General features: G+C 43.4%; 1 protein-coding gene across 2 annotated transcripts in view; it reads left to right on the top strand.

Moving 5' to 3' along the window:
• The window catches only part of KIRREL3 (kirre like nephrin family adhesion molecule 3), a 1,042,107-nt gene that overhangs the window by 679,886 nt on the left and 344,342 nt on the right, over positions 1–17,879 (top strand). For both annotated transcript variants that reach the window (XM_040326200.1, XM_040326201.1), the window contains exons 3-4: positions 2,348–2,497; positions 4,012–4,161. In XM_040326200.1, the coding sequence (XP_040182134.1) occupies positions 2,348–2,497; positions 4,012–4,161 (300 nt within the window). The remainder of the gene's footprint in view (positions 1–2,347; positions 2,498–4,011; positions 4,162–17,879) is intronic.

Here is a 17,879-nt window from a genome sequence, read left to right as displayed (position 1 = left end):
TGTCTGTGCTATTTTTCTCAATGATTTTCCTCTATATTGCAGGGACCAGACATTACATTAAAGCCGCACGCAGTTTTAAATTACTTTTTTCTTATAGTAATCTCATTTTGTGCAGGGACAGTTCTAAACACATGCCACTTCACAGGCATACTATAGACACCCAGCAGGTACGATATTTAAAGGAGTTTTTCATTAATTTTTTATTTAAGCATTATTAATCACTGCTCCAGAAAAAAATACAGTTTTTAAAACTTTTTTCCATTGATACATGTTCCCTGGGGCAAGACCTGGGTTCTCAAAGATGTTTTACGACAATAACTTGCATATAAGGCTTTAAAATGAGCACTTTTGAATTCGAACGTTAGAGTCCCATAGACGTTTCTAAATGTTCGCGCGAACAGTCGGTCCGTTCGAAGGTTCTGGTGCGAACCGAACAGGGGGGTGTTCGGCTCATCCCTAGTGTTAAATAGGCATAAGCAATACATATGCCTAATGTGGCCAGGGCATGCATTCCCATCCTATGAAAAAAATCTTTAATCTCATCCATAACCCTCTGGTTCTGAAAAAAATTATTAAAAAACAAAAAAACTCATGGCATACTTGGGATTTAAGATGTACAGGCCCATGGGGTGATTAGGGGTATCCACCGAAAATTTAAATAGGGAGGTGGGGGAGCCCCTATCGTGTAGTAAGTGACTTAAATATATTAATGAAAAACAAAATAACCTGCATCTGCTGAAGTTGCGGTGACCCTATGGGGTAAAAAAACACACAACCTTCTGGAGTTGCAGGTCGGGAATACCCTGTCCCCATGCATGATTTCAAAAGTTTCTCTTGATGCCACAGGGTACCCAATACAGGATCCTCAGGTAGTTTCTGAACTAGGTGAGTTGGATGAGGTCTAAAATAGCCATTCAGTGGTCTAAGCAGCAAAGGTGCCTGTTGTCATGTGTCTAAGGATGCATTAAAGTCATCTGGTTTCTTGAACATTGAATTACTTTAGTTCACCAAAAAAACAAAAATAACAAAAACCAATGGTGACTTAAAGCAATTCATTGTTCCAGACACCAGATGACTGATCCATCCTTAGACAAACGATAATGAACACCTCTCCTGCTTGGACCACCAGCAGGCTTTTTTAGACCTCTTAGAGCTTGTTACATACTTGGCACAAATGTATTTTATTTTCTCGCCTGCTCACAAACAATGTGGACCCCCACATGACCGTAAATTTTGGATAGGGCAGGTTCAAGGGTTTTTTGAGAGTTGGAAAATGTATCAATATATACAGTACACTTAACCTCATAGTACTAATAGCCCACTATGGCCTTAGAGGCCCCTACCATTGGCCCTACATAGCACCTCTTGCAGATATACTCCTGATGAATTTCCCAATTGCCCCTATTATCCCCCCCCCCCACCACCACCACTTCTCCCAACCCCTGTCCCCTTTCCACTACTTGTTTATCTTTTACTATATGTTTCAACATTCTCCTTTTTATTTTTCTCCCCCTTCTGAGTTTTTTTTTACAAAAATATTATTCAGATTGGGCATGCCAATATGTTTAATATTGTAAAAAAAAAACTTTTTTTCCTTTTAATAAACGGGGAAAGATTAGTACATATGCTTCTCTGCAAACAGCATTAATTTCCTAGAAAGATTTACAGTTGTTGACAACTGATACTATTTACCGTCTCTCTCCATTTCTCTGGATTTATGATGCATACTTTTGTCTGTATCTTTGTACTGAGATGTGCCCTAAATAAGGAATATAATAAAAAAACAGGGAAGAGCAAAAACAGGAGATCTGGAGTCAATGGGTAAGACAAATTGAAGATGTTTTTGGCAGGTTAGGGTCACAGAATATCCCTCTATCCTGTACCTGTTGTATAGCCCAAAAACCCCCACCATTAGCTTGATTATATACAGAACTAGACAGACAGTGAAAATAGTTAAATAAGAAATTAATTTAAAGCGATGCACAAATAAAGCTCAAATGCATAATTTTTTTTTAAAACAAATACCCAAAAATGGATAATAATAACAATGAAAAAATTAATTATATCCAAAATACAGCCCTTCTCACCCCAAAAATGTATGTATGAATTTTTTTTTTGTTGTGTAATATAAAATTGGCCCTATACTGAGATAGTGAGCCCTTGCCTCACGGTCTGCATTAGGAGAGAAAGCTTGGCTATCTCATCCATTTGAATCATCGATCCACAACATGGTCGGAGGGCCTTGGGTTAAATAACCATTTTGAGATATATGGATGATCGAAAGCTGTTTGCCATTATAAGATATTATTGTGCATTAATTAACCTTTTCTGGTCTTTATGCCCATAGGTCCATCTTCCTCCTTCACCCTGCAGCCACAGGACCAGGTGGTGGTGGCAGGGAGGCCAGTGAGTCTACTATGTGCCATTCCTGGGTACCACGGCATTGTGTTATGGATTAAAGATGGACTGGCACTCGGTGTGGGCCGAGACCTCTCTGGTAGGTGGATCCAGTTTTTGCCAAATGTAATGTATTTTTAATATTATTATTTAGGAACTTTCCTTTCAAGAAATGTTTTTTACTGTGATCATCTACTTTGGTAACTGCTAACAATTAGAAGACAAATTTTAAATACTTCCATTTTGAGCAACAGTTCTTCATATTCTAAACCCATCTGGCTCCAGTCACATGACCTTGAAATTGCTTTTGTGGTCTCCGCTAAAACGGAAGGACTGCAGAGATTCTAATTGGTTGGTTACAGTATGCCTCAATATCTGCCCCGCAACCCTCATAGGGAAAGCATGTAATTAATTAGTGCTTGATCACAGATAAGAATTTACCAAGGCCCTAAACAGTCCTCTTCAACCAAAGTACATGCTGGAAATCAATAAGGCACTGATCTTTGTGACAATTATTAAAGAAGAAAGATTGATCAAACAGGACAGTGGTTTTTTTTGGGACCTGTACTTCCTTCCTCAGGGCTAATTATCTCACTGTTAAATATTCCATTGAAAGCATTGTGTTATATCTGTTTGAGAAGTGCAAAAATACCTGTTGGTTCTACCAGAAATCTAGTGAGCCTCTGATGCACTAAAATTTCAAACAATAATATCAACCATGCCCAGTTTTCTAAGTATACACTTTATCAATAATACATAAGCTAACCTAAAGTGGAGCTAAATGTACTTTTCCTGGAACAGTCCCTCACCCCTGCGGCAGGGCCATCTTAATGGCATCATGGGCCCCTGGGCAAAGTAATGTTCTGGGGCCCCTACAATGATGACAGTGCATGTAAACATTGAGTAGGTAGGAGGTAGACTGCCCCCCCCCTGTGTATATATCACTCTCAGTACCATCATGGGGCCCCCAATTTCGGGGCAGAATGGGCTCAAGGACCAGCTGGTTTGGGGAAAGTGCAGGGGGCCCCTCATGCAGCTGGGGCCCCTGGGCAGTGCCCAGGTGTGCCCTCTCATTAAGACAGCCCTGCCTTGCGGCATCTTCTTATGGTAGCCAGTCTTCAACTGTCTTCATTGGCTGGCACAGCTGTTTTCATGTCAGAGAATTCTTCAAGCAGGCAGGTGGGTGTATTTTTGCAGAAGAGATATTGCATGTCTCTTCTGCAATAAAGAGCCTGCCTGCTCATAGTTTGTGACAGAAGAACTTTAGTTCCTCTATAAATCTGAATGGTGGCGACATTAGTGGATGAGACCAAGGTGACAGCTGGGCTACAGTCAGGTGTAAGCAGCCTAGGGTGACAACGCAGTTCCTGCACACATACAGAACAGAAAATAGGTATTGAGTGAGAAAAAATTGCTAGGAAGTTTTTTTAAATGTATGAAATTTCCCTATAAAATTTATCTCACTGTATTTACCCGCAAGATAAACTTGCCCAGGGCAGTTTGTTGGCTGTGCAGGAACTTGTATTTACCCTTTAAAAAGTAGTCAAATATCAATTTAGAAATCTTTGGGATGCCTGAAAGTTTTTACAGATATCATGTTTTCTCATTTTTAAGGGTACCCTCGTTACTCTGTAGAGGGCGATCATATGTCAGGGGAATATCACTTGAAGATTCAGCGAGCAGAGCTTCAGGATGATGCTTTGTACGAATGTCAAGCGATACAGGCCGCCATCCGATCGCGTCCAGCCCGTCTCACCGTATTGGGTAAGTCTTATATTTACAAAAAGTATATGTGCTGCTTTTTGAAAAATAAATCTGCTATTGGTTGGAGGTTATTTTAGGCAAAATATTTGCTTATACATGTAAATCTACGAAGAGATTTTATCTGTTTTTATTTTAATTTTTTTTTCGTATTGTAGGATTCTGGTCTGTCACAGAGGACTGCTCTTTTACTTATAAATCCTTATACAAAAAAACCCTCATTATCTACTACTTTTTTAAATTTGCTATGCTTGCATCAAATCTACATAGTCATAACAAGTACAAAAATCACCCAGAACCCCCTAACACCTCATTCAGATGAGCGCTGGCACTCACACTGTGTGTGGAGGCTTTTGTTGTCCTGCCTGCTTCTGCATACTGTCTGTGTCCGGGGCTGTGTGCCCACTCCTGCACATCTGTCAGTTTGGGGTTTATTTACTTAAGCAAGAGAGGGTAAAATTAGTCACAATCCTTCAGAATAACCAATCGGCTTCTAACCTCAGCTTGTTAAATTAAGCTTTTAGCAATAAAACCTGGAAGCTGATTGGTTTCTCTGCAGAATCGTGACTAATTTTGCACTCTCTAGCTTTAGTAAATAAACCCCATTATGACAAGTGACTGTGTCTGTGTAGCCTCTACATCTTGCATCTGCATGCACATCTATAGTCTGCTTGCATGTGAAAACGAAATGCACACAGTACAGTATAGCAACCCCCCCCCCCCTGGTCGGCAGACGGTCGATTAATCGCGTGGGTCTGGTGCACTTACCCCATGTATGGTGGGCAGTGCTTCACCGCCGGCTTCCCTTTCTCGGTGATGGCTTTCCCTTCCCCTTCTTACCACTGGCATTGCGGCGGAATCCATTTCCTCCCTCCTTCTCGGCAGCCAATTGGGACTCTTCTCTGTGCAGCCAATCCGAAAACGGGTCTCAGACCTGATTCAGATTGGCCGGATTGAGGATCAGTATTTTAATAGTGAATATTCATTTGCTGTTGTAACACCTGGGTGGGCTCCTGGCGTAATGCTCTGCGCCATGAGCCCATCCTATTTTGAAGCCTATTAGAGTCTTTCCGCTTTAATAAGGTGCTTCAAGAAAACACCCCCACCACTGTAATTCACGCGCCTGGCGTCCTGAAAGGGGCCGGACGCATGAATAGGGGGTGGCAGTGTCCTGTCAAAATAGCGGCCGTGGATAGAGGGGGCAACGCTCCAGCTTCCCTAATGGACAGGCCGCCACTGACCAGCGCTCATCTAAATAAGGCCCAAAACTCCACTATCAAAAATATGTAAAACCAATGAATATTGCTGCTTATGTGAGCAAACTGTACATCAATCTAGTTTTGAGCAATTCTTGTATTGTGGTCAACATTATCAGTAAATAAATCGCCAACGCTTTCCTGGGAACCTGGCAGGAGCACATTGATTTAAAATGTTGATACGCTATTCCATTAAACCACTTGTGCAAACCGCATTTCTCTTTCAGAGCCTCTTAACCTTTCTACTGTTACATAACATATGATTTACATTCGGAATAGGGGTGCCACACTTCAAACAACCAGAGTTACTTTCAACCTTCTATTCAAAATGGCTGTAAAGTTGAAAGCTCTATTATATATATACTTCTTTTAGAACTGCCCTATGCTTATGTATGTCAGTCCCCCAGGACTGTAAACAACACGTTTGTTTTTCACTGCTAACACAACTTTGCACTTTGATGAGCACTGATATCCCTGATAAAGCCAAGCAATAAAGGCATTTATTGGCTAATACTCTGCTATGCTGGGATAATTACACTGGATGTAAACATAGTAATTAAAATCTCATATGATCTCTAACATGTAAATGTTCTTATAGAATGCAGTTTACATTTTATTAAATCTGCAGCTTTCATTAAAATAAGCGCTGCTGGTGATACTGCCATGAAAGTCCTTGTTCACTCACTTCCTGGTCACCCCTTTGTCTCCCAATTGTGCTCCTGCCTTGTCACTCTGTCACATGCACATCCCATGGGGACTATAGATGGCTGTGCCAACACACTGCTCAGGCATGGTCCACTGTTGTCACCATCAGGGAAACCCCCCTAAAACACCTTGCAGCAGTCCTATAGTGCATTGAGACAGCAAGTGGTGGCTGAAAAGAGGGTGCATGTGATGAGCAGCACTGAGATGAAACAAAGGATACAAAAAACTAAACCAAGGATTTTTATAAAATATGGCAATTGTTTATAAGTAGGGTTGAGCGAACCGGTACGGACTTTGGGTTTTTCCCGAACCCGGACCTGAACCCGAATAATTGAAAAAAGTTCGGGTCCGGGATCGGAGTTCGGGGGAAAAAAAATGCGCGGAGGTCCCCGCAAATTCAATAACCAGACCCTTTAGGTCTGGTATGGATATTAAGGGAACCCCGCCGTCAATTTAAAAAAAAAATTACGTGCGGTTCCCCCTAAATATCCATAACCAGACCCTTCAGGGGTCGTATCTACGATACGTTACGCCGCTGCTCAGCTACGTGAATCTGGCCCATAGTTTTTTAGAACCCGAAAAACGTTCTTGTGTACGCAGCATAAGGTTTAATGTACATGAGACCTTTTTACAACCTCTCCTTAACAAACCATCTTGACAGATAGTAACCGACATTTAAAAATGTCAGTTTTGCTGCGTTTACATGCTGCATTTAGCCACGTTAAGGCGCGTTTGCATTTTAGAAACTTTTTTTTTTTCAGATAGTCAAAAATGTTGAACGCCTGTAAACAAAACACAGCTAAACGTGAGTTACTGCACTTGCGCGCATTTACAAGCTGTTACAGGCATTTGGCGTTTAAAATGCCTCTGAACATCCGTCCTGAACATTTGTTTTTGCTTTCCAAAAAAATGCTTCTAAACTCAACTTCCTAGAAACGACTGTAAACAACCCTGTGTACATGTACTGATGAGATAACATCAAAGAGAGTTCAGGGGCAGCTGAAAAAAAAAACCACCCAGCTGCTCCTAAATGGCCATTTACCAGCAGCAGTGTACATGAATCCTAAAAGTAATTTTTTGAGGGCCAGTGACTCTGCTATTTCAGACTGGACCTACTCTACAAGTGAGCCAAACTCTGCACTGAACCAAAAACCAGGGAGACTATACTTCATTTTAAACTCTTTTCTTTTACTGTTGCTTATGCCTGTGTTCTAATATATTTTCTAAAAATATTTTCTTTTCATTAAAACATCATTTAAAAATCATTAATCTGAATCTGTTAAATGCTCTAATTGCAAATCCTAGTACTTTTGCACCTGTAGAGAGGCTACAATAGTGTAATGCCCCGTACACACCATCACTTTATGTGATGAAAAAAAACGACATTTTCTGTGAAGTAAAAAATGACGTTTTTGAAACTTCAATTTTCAAAGACGAAGTTGCCCACACACAGGGCTGGACTGGGACAAAAATTTGGCCCTGGACTTCATAAAGACCGGCCCACTTTAATTCAATAAAATGCTGCCCCCACCCCCCCGAAAAATCACGCCCACCAAAAGGCCCCTACATCCATTATTGTATATCATGAGAGGGTGAGAGAAAGGGGAATGAGAGAGGGAGGGAGGGTTGAGGGAAAGGAGGTGAGAGGGGGTGAGTGTAATAAAAAGAGAGCGAGTGTAAAAGAGAGGGGGTGAGTGTAGGACCCCTTTTTACACTGAGGCGTTTTTTAGGCGCTTTTGGGCTAAAAATAGCGCCTGTAAAGCGATTAAAAAACGCTTCCACTGCAGTCCCAGTGTGAAAGCCTGAGTGCTTTCACACTGGGGCGCTGCCAGGGCGTTAGAAAAAGTCCTCCAAGCAGCATCTCTGTTTTAAAAAACGGCCCACTGAGCCATCGGCCCACCGGGAAACTCCCTGTAGTCCCTATGGCCAGTCCATCCCTGCCCACACACCATCGTTTTTCTCACAATGTTCTAGCAAAGCGAGGTTACGTTCACCACGTTTTTCCATTGAAGCTTGCTTCATAACTAGCTTCTGGGCATGCGCGGGTGAAAAAACGTCGTTTTAAACGACGTTTTTTGCTACACACGGTCAATTTCTGTGAAGTAAAAAATGACGTTTTGAAAAACGACACATAAAATTGAAGCATGCTTCAATTTTTTTTTGTCGTTTTTTACAAGACATAAAACGACGTTTTCCCCCACACACGGTCATTTAAAGTGACGTTTTTAAAAACGTCATTTTTTTTCATCACATAAAGTGATGGTGTGTACGCGGCATTACACTATTCCCATCTGGGCATGGCAGCGAATAATGGAGACATTTTTTTAAAGTTCAGGATTGCAGTGGAAAATGTGGATGATGCATGTTTTTATGGTGGCAGCTACCGTGTGTGTGGTGTGTAAAGGGATAACTGTGCTGTTACTTTGCCACAATGACAATCTCTCTTGAGAGTTTGCCAGTAAGGGAGGGGGGGTAAATCATAGGAGGGCTAATGAGAGCTGCAGAGCTGGAGGTGTGTGTCTGTGTAAATCCAGGAAGTGAACAGGCAGCACCTTCAGCTGCCCACAGTTAAAATGGCTGCAGCCAGACTCAGTGGAGGGAGATTTCTGCAGCATATTTGGCAAGTACGGAATCACAGTATATATAAAATAATATGCAAAGTGGTTGGAGGAAATGGCAAAGATGTTTTTATTACAAATTTTGTAAGCAAACTGCAGTTCCTCTTTAAAAATCTCAGAAAACCTCTGCACAGAGTGAAGCCGAGTGTGTAATAGTCACACAGTGTACTCAAATACTACAGGAGGTTGTACTCCAATATATCAAGAGGGTGTACACAAAATCTCAAGCATGGAAGTCATTAAAAAGATTCCTATAACCTGAAGTACGGAAAATATCATTTTTGTTTCTCCATCGTTGTTGTTTAATGAACATCAGAAAGATGTTGTGTTTTTTTCTTTTCCTTTTTCTTAAGAGAGAAAAAGGTTCTGTCCAGACTTGGCACCCGCAGCCATTAAGAGAAATAACTCCATTATCAGACACAGCAAATGGAAAGGGCTTAAGAGTTTCCTGAGCTTATTACCAGTATCATTACCAAGTCTGGTCTTTCTAGACCTGGCTTTTCTCACTATTACAAGGTCATCTTACTGGAGAAGATAGAGGCAGGAAGCTCACTTTATGTTTTTAAAGGGTCAGTCTTTCCATAACCAATATATTTGATGTATGCTGTGAGTGCCTGGAGAATGCTGAGAATTTAAACCCTCTGATGTCTTTTCTATCTCGTGGGAACTCTATTCTGCAGGGTCTGCACACCTGTTGTGTTCATTATGAGGGGCTTCCACCATCTCAGTGTTGAGTTTATGCGGCCTGAAAACCTGCTGTGCCCATTATACCATCCCGGTACTAATTATCTGGGTCTGCATATCTGGTGTGCTCATTTGAGAGGTGCCCATTACCCTTGCACTAAATTATCAGATCTACACACATACTGTGCCCATTTTGAGGGACTCCTGTCACCCCTGCGCTGAATTCCTGAGTATGCACACCTTACCTTGAGCAAGCAGATTTAATTGAGGCTGTTTAGGCTAAAACATATCAGCTTTCCTTTAGCAGTATGTTGTAAATTAAAGTTATTTTTATTGGACTATGTGGGCCAGATTCACATAGGTTAGCGGATCTTTAGATCCGCGTAACCTGTGTGATTTAAGATCCGCCGCCGCAAGTTTTTGAGGCAAGTGGTTAATTCACAAAGCACTTACCTCAAAACTTGCGGCGACGTATCGTAAATCCCCTGGCGGAATTCAAATTCCGCGGCTAGGGGGAGTGTAGTATTTAAATCAGGCGCGTCCCCGCGCCGATTTAAATGCGCATGCGCCGTCCGCGAATTTTCCCGGTGTGCATTGCTCCCAATGACGTCACTAGGTCGTCATTGGTTTCGGCGTGAGCGTAACTTGCGTCCACCGCTTTTGTGAATCGACTTACGCAAACGACGTAAAATTTCAAAATTCGACGCGGGAACGACGGCCATACTTAACATTGGCTGCGCCTCATAGACCCAGGGGTAACTATACGCCGGAAAAAGCCGAACGCAAATGACGTAAAAAAAAAGCGCCGGGCGGTCGTTCGTTTCGGAATCGGCGTAACTCCTAATTTGCATAATCGTCGCGTAAAAGATAGGGAAGCGCCACCTAGCGGCCGGCCTGGAATTGCAGCCTAAGATCCGACGGTGTAACCCAGTTACACCTGTCGGATCTTAGGGATATCTATGCGTAACTTATTCTATGAATCAGTCGCATAGATACGACCGGCATAACTCAGAGATACAATGGTGTATCAGGAGATACACCATCGTATCTCTTAGTGAATCTGGCCCTATCTGTATATCTGTATATCAGACTATTTATTATTATACTGCACACCTGCTGTGCCCATTATGAGGGACTTCCACCTTCCCTACGATGAGTTCTCAGGTCTGCACACCTGCTGTACCCATTATGAAGGACTCCCAAAATCCAGTCACTGATTGCTTAGGTCTGCATACCCAATGTGTTTTTTTGAGAGGTTCTCACCATCCCCGAGTGGAGTTCCTGGATTTGTACACTTGCTGTGCCCAATTTGAGGGATTCCCGCCATCCCAACACCTGACAACCTCACAAACTATTTCTATAAGCACACGCTCCATGTTCATATTGACAATGCAGTTCATACAGGAGCAAAAAAAGGCATCTTGAGAACAGAATAATTTTTTCCCTTGATTCAGTGGCAAGGAGGCATGTTTTTATATAGAGAAAAATAATTGAACTTTCCCTACATGTTCCTAACAAGGTGGACACCATAAAACGTACAGAAAAAATCATGTACTGTAATATGATAAGGTTAAACGGTGCTCAGCGAAATTCCAAATAGGGTTTAACCGCTATCTGTGTCTCTGTTGGGTGATTCTCAAAATGACACAACAGGAAATTAGAAGAAATCCCGACACTAGGTATACAAACAGCCTGATGGGGGATCCAATTTATATGAAGCAGCTTGTGGCTTTCAGAAAACAAATAAAGGAAAAAAATACTAATAATTAGGCATCCATTGCACTCGGTACCCAGCGTGATGCTAAATTTCAGCCCTGCCAAGGAAAATAAAACGCAGAAGCCATCATCCCTCATTTATGCAAATTGTAACTTTAAAGGCAGCGCAGCACCAAGCCCAAAAATACATGATGAGTTAATAAGAGCGGGGAAAAAAAAAAAAGTTGATTGAGACAAAATCAATGGGTGATTTTTGAGGCAGTTCAGCTCATTAGCTGTTTGAATAAGCAGTGATGTTAATTAAACAGAGCTCTGAGAAATTCAAACATGATGGATTCCTCCGTAAAATGCTAGGTAAACATTTTTCGGCGGAGTCGCTGGGGTGCTGAGTGCTCCGACGCTTCAAAGGCACACGGGAGATAGGGGAACGTAATGCATAAGAAGGGCTTATACCACCGAGAGTGTGACTCCAGGCAGGGCTTAGAGCACCAGTGTCTGCAGCTTACAGTGCTGGGGGGCGCTCTTGGGGGAGGCGAGGGACACAAACTGCCCCATGGGAGGGCATTACGCATTGCCTGTATTGAAGGAATCTCTCTGAGGCGGCCTCTAATTAGTGTTGAATCTCTTTCTAGTACTGCCAGCAAATTACTTATTACAGTTTGGTATTTCGGTGTGTTCTCTGGAGGTGAGGAGCGGGAACATAAGAAAAACACATCTGGAAATGTAATTATTCAGACTGAGATTCCTGGAGAAAAGATGAGCAGTAAGAGATCATTGAGATAAGGCAATAAAACAGACATATGGGCCTAATCCACAAAAACCCGGCGCAACGTATTTTTCCCCGTTTAAGTTACACCGCCGCAAAATCTCTACCTAAGTGCCCGATCCACAAAGCACTTACCTAGAAATTTTGAGCGGTGTAACTTAAATCCGTCCAGCGCAAGGCGTTCCTAATTTAATGGGGCGAGTCCCATTTAAATTAGGCGCGCTCCCGCGCCGGACGTAAGTCCCTTACACATGTCGGATCTTCTGCCTATCTATGTGAAACTGATTCTGTGGATCAGTTCCATAGATAGAAACAGGGATACGACGGTGTATCAGTAGATACGCCGGCGTATCCCTTTTGAGGATCAGGCCCATAGTAGAGATATGGATATTACTTATAGAAAATATTGGTATGAAAGAGTTCAAGATTAGTTATATGTATTTTAAAAATAGTAATAGAGTGTGACTGTGGTGGAGGCATTAGAATGTAGGCTCCTCTGATGTGACCAGCTCAGTGTTCTCTGTACAGCACCGTGGTAAATGTCAGAGTTATATACAGTAAATGTACATTAATAACCGTGTGGACTGAGGTGTGACTTTAGAATGTAAGCTCTTCTGGTGCAGAGACTGATGTGACTGGCTCAGTGTTCTCAGGAATATATCAGAGCGGTATAATATTATTAACAGTGTATGCAGTGCCGGCCCAAGACATTGTACTGCCTGGTACCAAGAATAAAATGCTGCCCCCCAAAAAATAAATTACGCCCACCAAAATGCCCCCACATCAATTATTTTATATCATGATAACTAAAGTGGACCTATCATGGCTCTATACATGTATATAGGAGTATAAAAAGGACCTGTTATGGCTCTATTCATGCAATTAACCCCACAGTGGAGCGGAGAGTGAAGCTAGCGGAATGGGATGGCGTGCAGGCAGGAAATTTGCTGCCCCCCTGAAAGTGCTGCCTGGTACAATAGTACCATCGGGTCCCATGGTAGGGCCGGCCCTGAGTGTATGACTTGGATGAGTAGACAAAGGATTGTAAGCTCCTCTAATGTAGAGGCTAAAAGGATCGGAATTTGACAACAGGTTTGGACAGATGCATTGGGGCTTATTTATTTACTAAGGCTAGAGAGTGCAAAATCAGGCTCACTTCTGCATAGAAACCAATCAGCTTCAAGTTTTATCGCCAAATCGTAATTGAACAAGCTGAGGTTAGAAGCTGATTGGTTTCTATGTGGATGTCAGCCTGATCTTGCACTCTCCAGCTTTAGTAAATAAACCCCATTGTTTATTAATATAGTTCGTTAAAATACCACAGGGTGATATATAAAATAAAGTCACAGATGTTTTATAACATTTTGTGATGTGTGCAGGGTCACCATGGTCATTAAGGCATTTCAGCGGGATGGCTCAGGAAACTGGCCCTATGAAGTGGATTCCTGACCCAGGGAATGTGTGCTTTTGGTGCAAAGGCTTTGTGTTGGCACACAGTAAATCAATGCTGCTTCTACAGATTCAGCTACAATGGCTGGACAAGGGCAAAGCTGGGGTAAGTGCGCAGGTTGTCTGTTGCCTGGCAGGAACCTGCACTGGGTTCGATTCAGACCAGATAGTAAAAAGTTTGTAGAAGGAAGCTCCTGAGACCGACTTCTTTTAAGAGCAAAGATTATACACAACGATCAATGAAGGTAAAGAGCCAAGCTGCTGTGTCCCATCGCCTGTGGAACAAGAGGTCCGCGGGGATGGCGGAGTTTATTAGGATCAGTGCCGCCAGGGTGCACACTGATTGAATTCCAAATGTCCAAGCCTTAAATAAAACAAATTGCTTTGCTGAGGTGTCCTTGGAAGTGTTTTACCAAAAGGTCATCAGGTGAAGCATCAATGACAATCAGCTGCATGCTGTTGTGGGTGGTTGCTGGCATTCCCCTACAAGGTCAGTCTACCTACCTTCTATATCTGTTAAATCTTTAAAGTAGATCTCTATGTTTTAGTGAACTGTATGTAGCCTCAGCTACACACAGTATACAGCGCTGTGTTCCAGCAGCAGAATGGGATGTTCCCGTCCCACTCCTGGAAAAAAAATAGGTTGGGCTAAGTGCTGCTCGGCCATTTACAGGAAGCTTTGTATTTTATAAATAAATTAAAAAAGTCCTCTGGCTGAGACAGAGATCGTGACATCATTTGCCCGCCTCAGCCAGTCAGAGAAAGCTTTGTATTTATTAGTAGAATACAAATCTTCCCATGAATGACTTGATCATTTTCCGAGAGTGGGATGGGAAGTTCTTGTCCCACTGTCGGAACACAGCGCTGTTTACTGTTTACTGTTTACTGTACATAACTGAGGCTACTTTATACAGTGCTTAGGGCTGCTGCATGTTTTAGTGAAGTTACTAGTTTTTTTTTTTTTTTTTGGACCAGCTTGGTACCAAACAACCTATTTAAACTTCACTGAATCTTGGAGATTTTCTAAAGGTACGTGTTTTTTTCACCTTAATGACACTAGGTAAGGAAGGTACACCCATACCTAAGATGTACCCAACCCATCGTTCTCCAAAAATGTTTTAACCATTCTTGCCTTCAAAAACTCTGAGCCCTCTGCCCGCTGCTATGACAGCACCATTCCCCTGATACCAAACCAGTGAGGAAAAACGAAAACTTCCCTACACCAGCCCTGGCATAGAGGGAGGGAAAAAAAACAAGTGAGAAAAAAGAAAAGAACACCACATCAGAAAGCATGAAGGGGGCGGGAGAAGCTTCTCCGATGCCGTCTCTGCTACAACTGATCCTAGAGGATCTCCCTCTATCAGACCAACAGGGCCACACCCTGCCACACCCTACGCTTCACCAATAAGGTAAGGCAACTTTTTATTTTGAAAAAACAAAATACGTTAGCCCTTCACTCATGATAGCTTATACTTGCAAACCAAGTCATGTAGGCCTTCCATGTACGCTGCGCAATACAGCTCCCAGCCTAATACGTTCTGCCTATCACTAGAGGCACAAAGGTTAGGAGCCTGCTAGAATATTGGACTTCCTGGTGACTCAATGTCACTTGTTCCTAGTTAGAAGTGTGATTTTGAGCAACAGAATTAATTCACATGGGAACCTTAAGATCTTCCTTCAACTATAGGTGGAGTCTTGTTCTGGACATCCATTTTGTTTATAACATGGGAACTCATTGCCATAATTTCTGCTCTAGTTCCTGGCCAACTTGTTCACACTGAACTTTTTTTAAGTGAATATCATGACCCTTTATTCCATTTGGCAAATGCTCAATGCTCAACTTTGTATGCTAATATTTAATAAATATTGATCATAGGGTGACGTACAATGTGCAGTAATCCACAGCAATGAATCACCCAGTGGCATAGTGTGGGTTGTCAGCACCCGGGGCCAGGCAAGTAATTTGCACCCCTAACCTGTGGATTTTTAGCACTCCCTTCGGTCAGTGAGCAGTGTGTGGTGAGGACGGCCAGTCAGTGAGCAGTGTGTGGTGAGGACGGCCAGTCAGTGAGCAGTATCTGGTGAGGACAGCCAGTCAGTGAGCAGTATCTGGTGAGGACAGCCAGTCAGTGAGCAGTATCTGGTGAGGACAGCCAGTCAGTGAGCAGTGTGTGGTGAGGACAGCCAGTCAGTGAGCAGTATCTGGTAAGGACAGCCAGTCACTGAGCAGTGTGCGATGAGGCAACCAGCCAGTGAGCAGTGTGCAGTGAGGACGACCAGTCAGTGAGCAGTATGTGGTGAGGACAGCGAGTCAGTGAGCAGTATCTGGTGAGGACAGCCAGTCATTGAGCCGTATCTGGTGAGGACAGCCAGTCAGTGAGCAGTGTGCGATGAGGACAGCCAGTCAGTGAGCAGTGTGCGATGAGGACAGCCAGCCAGTGAGCAGTGTGCAGTGAGGACGGCCAGTCAGTGAGCAGTATGTGGTGAGGACAGCCAGTCAGTGAGCAGCAATGCTGTATCCTGGCCTAAGCCAACAAGGCCCAGGGCAGCACTTTGCAGGGGGGCAGCACGGAAAGTGTCCCCGCCGGCTTGCGCTACACTGTTAGTGTAGCGCCAGTCTTATGGTGCGGACCGGGCAGAGAGGCAAATTATTCTAGTGCCCCCATAAAGCGACCACACTGCTTCCGGTATGCGGGCGGCCAGCATTCCGCAACTGTGGGGGGGGGGGGGGCGGTGCTTCTAATTTTGACTGTCCTATCATCCTGGACCACAAACCTTCCTCATTGTGCTATGTATTTTCTGCTGCATCATGGGCATGGTTATATATTCTTATTCCCCTCCATAAAATGTGAAGTAGAACTATAGGAACATTTTTTTTTCCATTTTGGATAGAGTAAGGGAAGGTTATAGCCCCGGTAAGTTTATTTTTTACCATCCCTGTCCCATTGCAGAGATTTCCCTTCACTTCCTGCCCCATAGCCAAACAGGAAGTGAGAGGAAATCTATACAAATTAAGGGCTTTGCTTTGCCCACCACCTCCTTAGCCCGCTGCACAGGGAGATACTGCAGTGCTGACAGAGAGTCCCCTCCGGCTGCAAACCTCAGGATGCTGTGTTTGGGGGACTAGAGGGACATTGCAGCCGTAGGAGAAACTCAAAGGCAGACCTTGCCAGCCCCATGACACGGATGGTTGCAGCGATGAGGGTGAACCCAAGCACCCGCTGGCACTGCCTCTGGATTAGGGTGTGTCCAGACATACCCCCTGTGCAGTCCTATGGTGAGCCCGCTCTCTCAATTCAGTGTGAGCCTGCTCTCTGTCATCCAGTATGGCTCACACTGGATTAAGAAAGCGGGCTCACGCTGGATGACTCACACTGTGTAAAACCCGCTCTCTGTCATCCTGCGCCCCTCTAAATGTTGCGCCCAGGCAACTTCAATGGCTGCCCCCCCACACATGCTATGCCACTGGAATCGACTATCATTTTACAGCATAGGAAACTATTTTGGATTATTTGCTATCATCTGCTGCACTGTGCAGATTTTACTGATTGAATTATCTCACTAATGTCAGGACTTCTAATTTTCTATCCATGAATATTTTCCATTGCTCCTTTATATATGATTACTTCTGGTTTACTGGCTCTGTAGGTGTTTTGTATCACTTGTTTGTGGGGTTTGCTGTCTATATTTAGTATTCATCGCTTGACATAATTTCGTAAATGAATTTTTACGCGCTTTTAATTGCGCCGCTTAACTATTTGGAGAGTAAAAGTGGAGAGGGGTTTCTTTAGTGCCTATAAATGTCTCATTAGCTATGACATGTTCTCCATAGAGAGCTGTCATGGAGTGGAGTGCGGAGCGAGAGGCGCTGATTGTGACTGATGCGCGTTTTCTGCATGGCTGAGGACGCTGCCTGTCAATCATTAAGGATTCATTTAGCAGGAGGGTAAAAGGTGAATGGCTGGCGGGGCTGCAATAAGGTATGAGACAGAGCCAGGATGTCTGAATTCTGGATATTATTCTGCACTTCTCCTGCTGGGATTAGATCCATCAATGGGCAGGCAGGCGGAGACCTTCTTTAAGTACCACAAACTCAGAAACAAGCTAGGGATACTGCATAGTGATCAGCCTAAAGTGGTTGTAAACCTCTACATATACCAAGTAAAGTGACTCGCCTCAGATGATACACAGAGATAAAACAAATCCTCCTACATAAGTTGTTCCTGTTTATTCCAGCCACCTTTCCTCTACATCCATTCAAAATTCAGAATTTATATGACTTGTTCGAGCTTTCAGAATGCAAGGGGTGGGTAGATGAAGGTACACTCCTTTAACCGCTTAAGGACCGCCTCCTGCATATACGTCGGCAGAATGGCACGGCTGGGCACAAGCACGTACAGGTACTCTTTAAGTGCCCAGCCGTGACCGTGGGACCAGCAGACCCGATCGCCGCTGGAGTCCCGCGATCGGTCCCCGGAGCTGAAGAACGGGGAGAGCTGTGTGTAAATACAGCTTCCTCGTTCTTCA

This window comes from Rana temporaria, chromosome 10 (assembly GCF_905171775.1).
Source record: "Rana temporaria chromosome 10, aRanTem1.1, whole genome shotgun sequence".
Taxonomy (NCBI): Eukaryota; Metazoa; Chordata; class Amphibia; order Anura; family Ranidae; genus Rana; species Rana temporaria.
The sequence above is the reverse complement of the archived record's forward strand: the minus strand, read 5'-3'. Positions and strand labels throughout refer to the sequence as shown.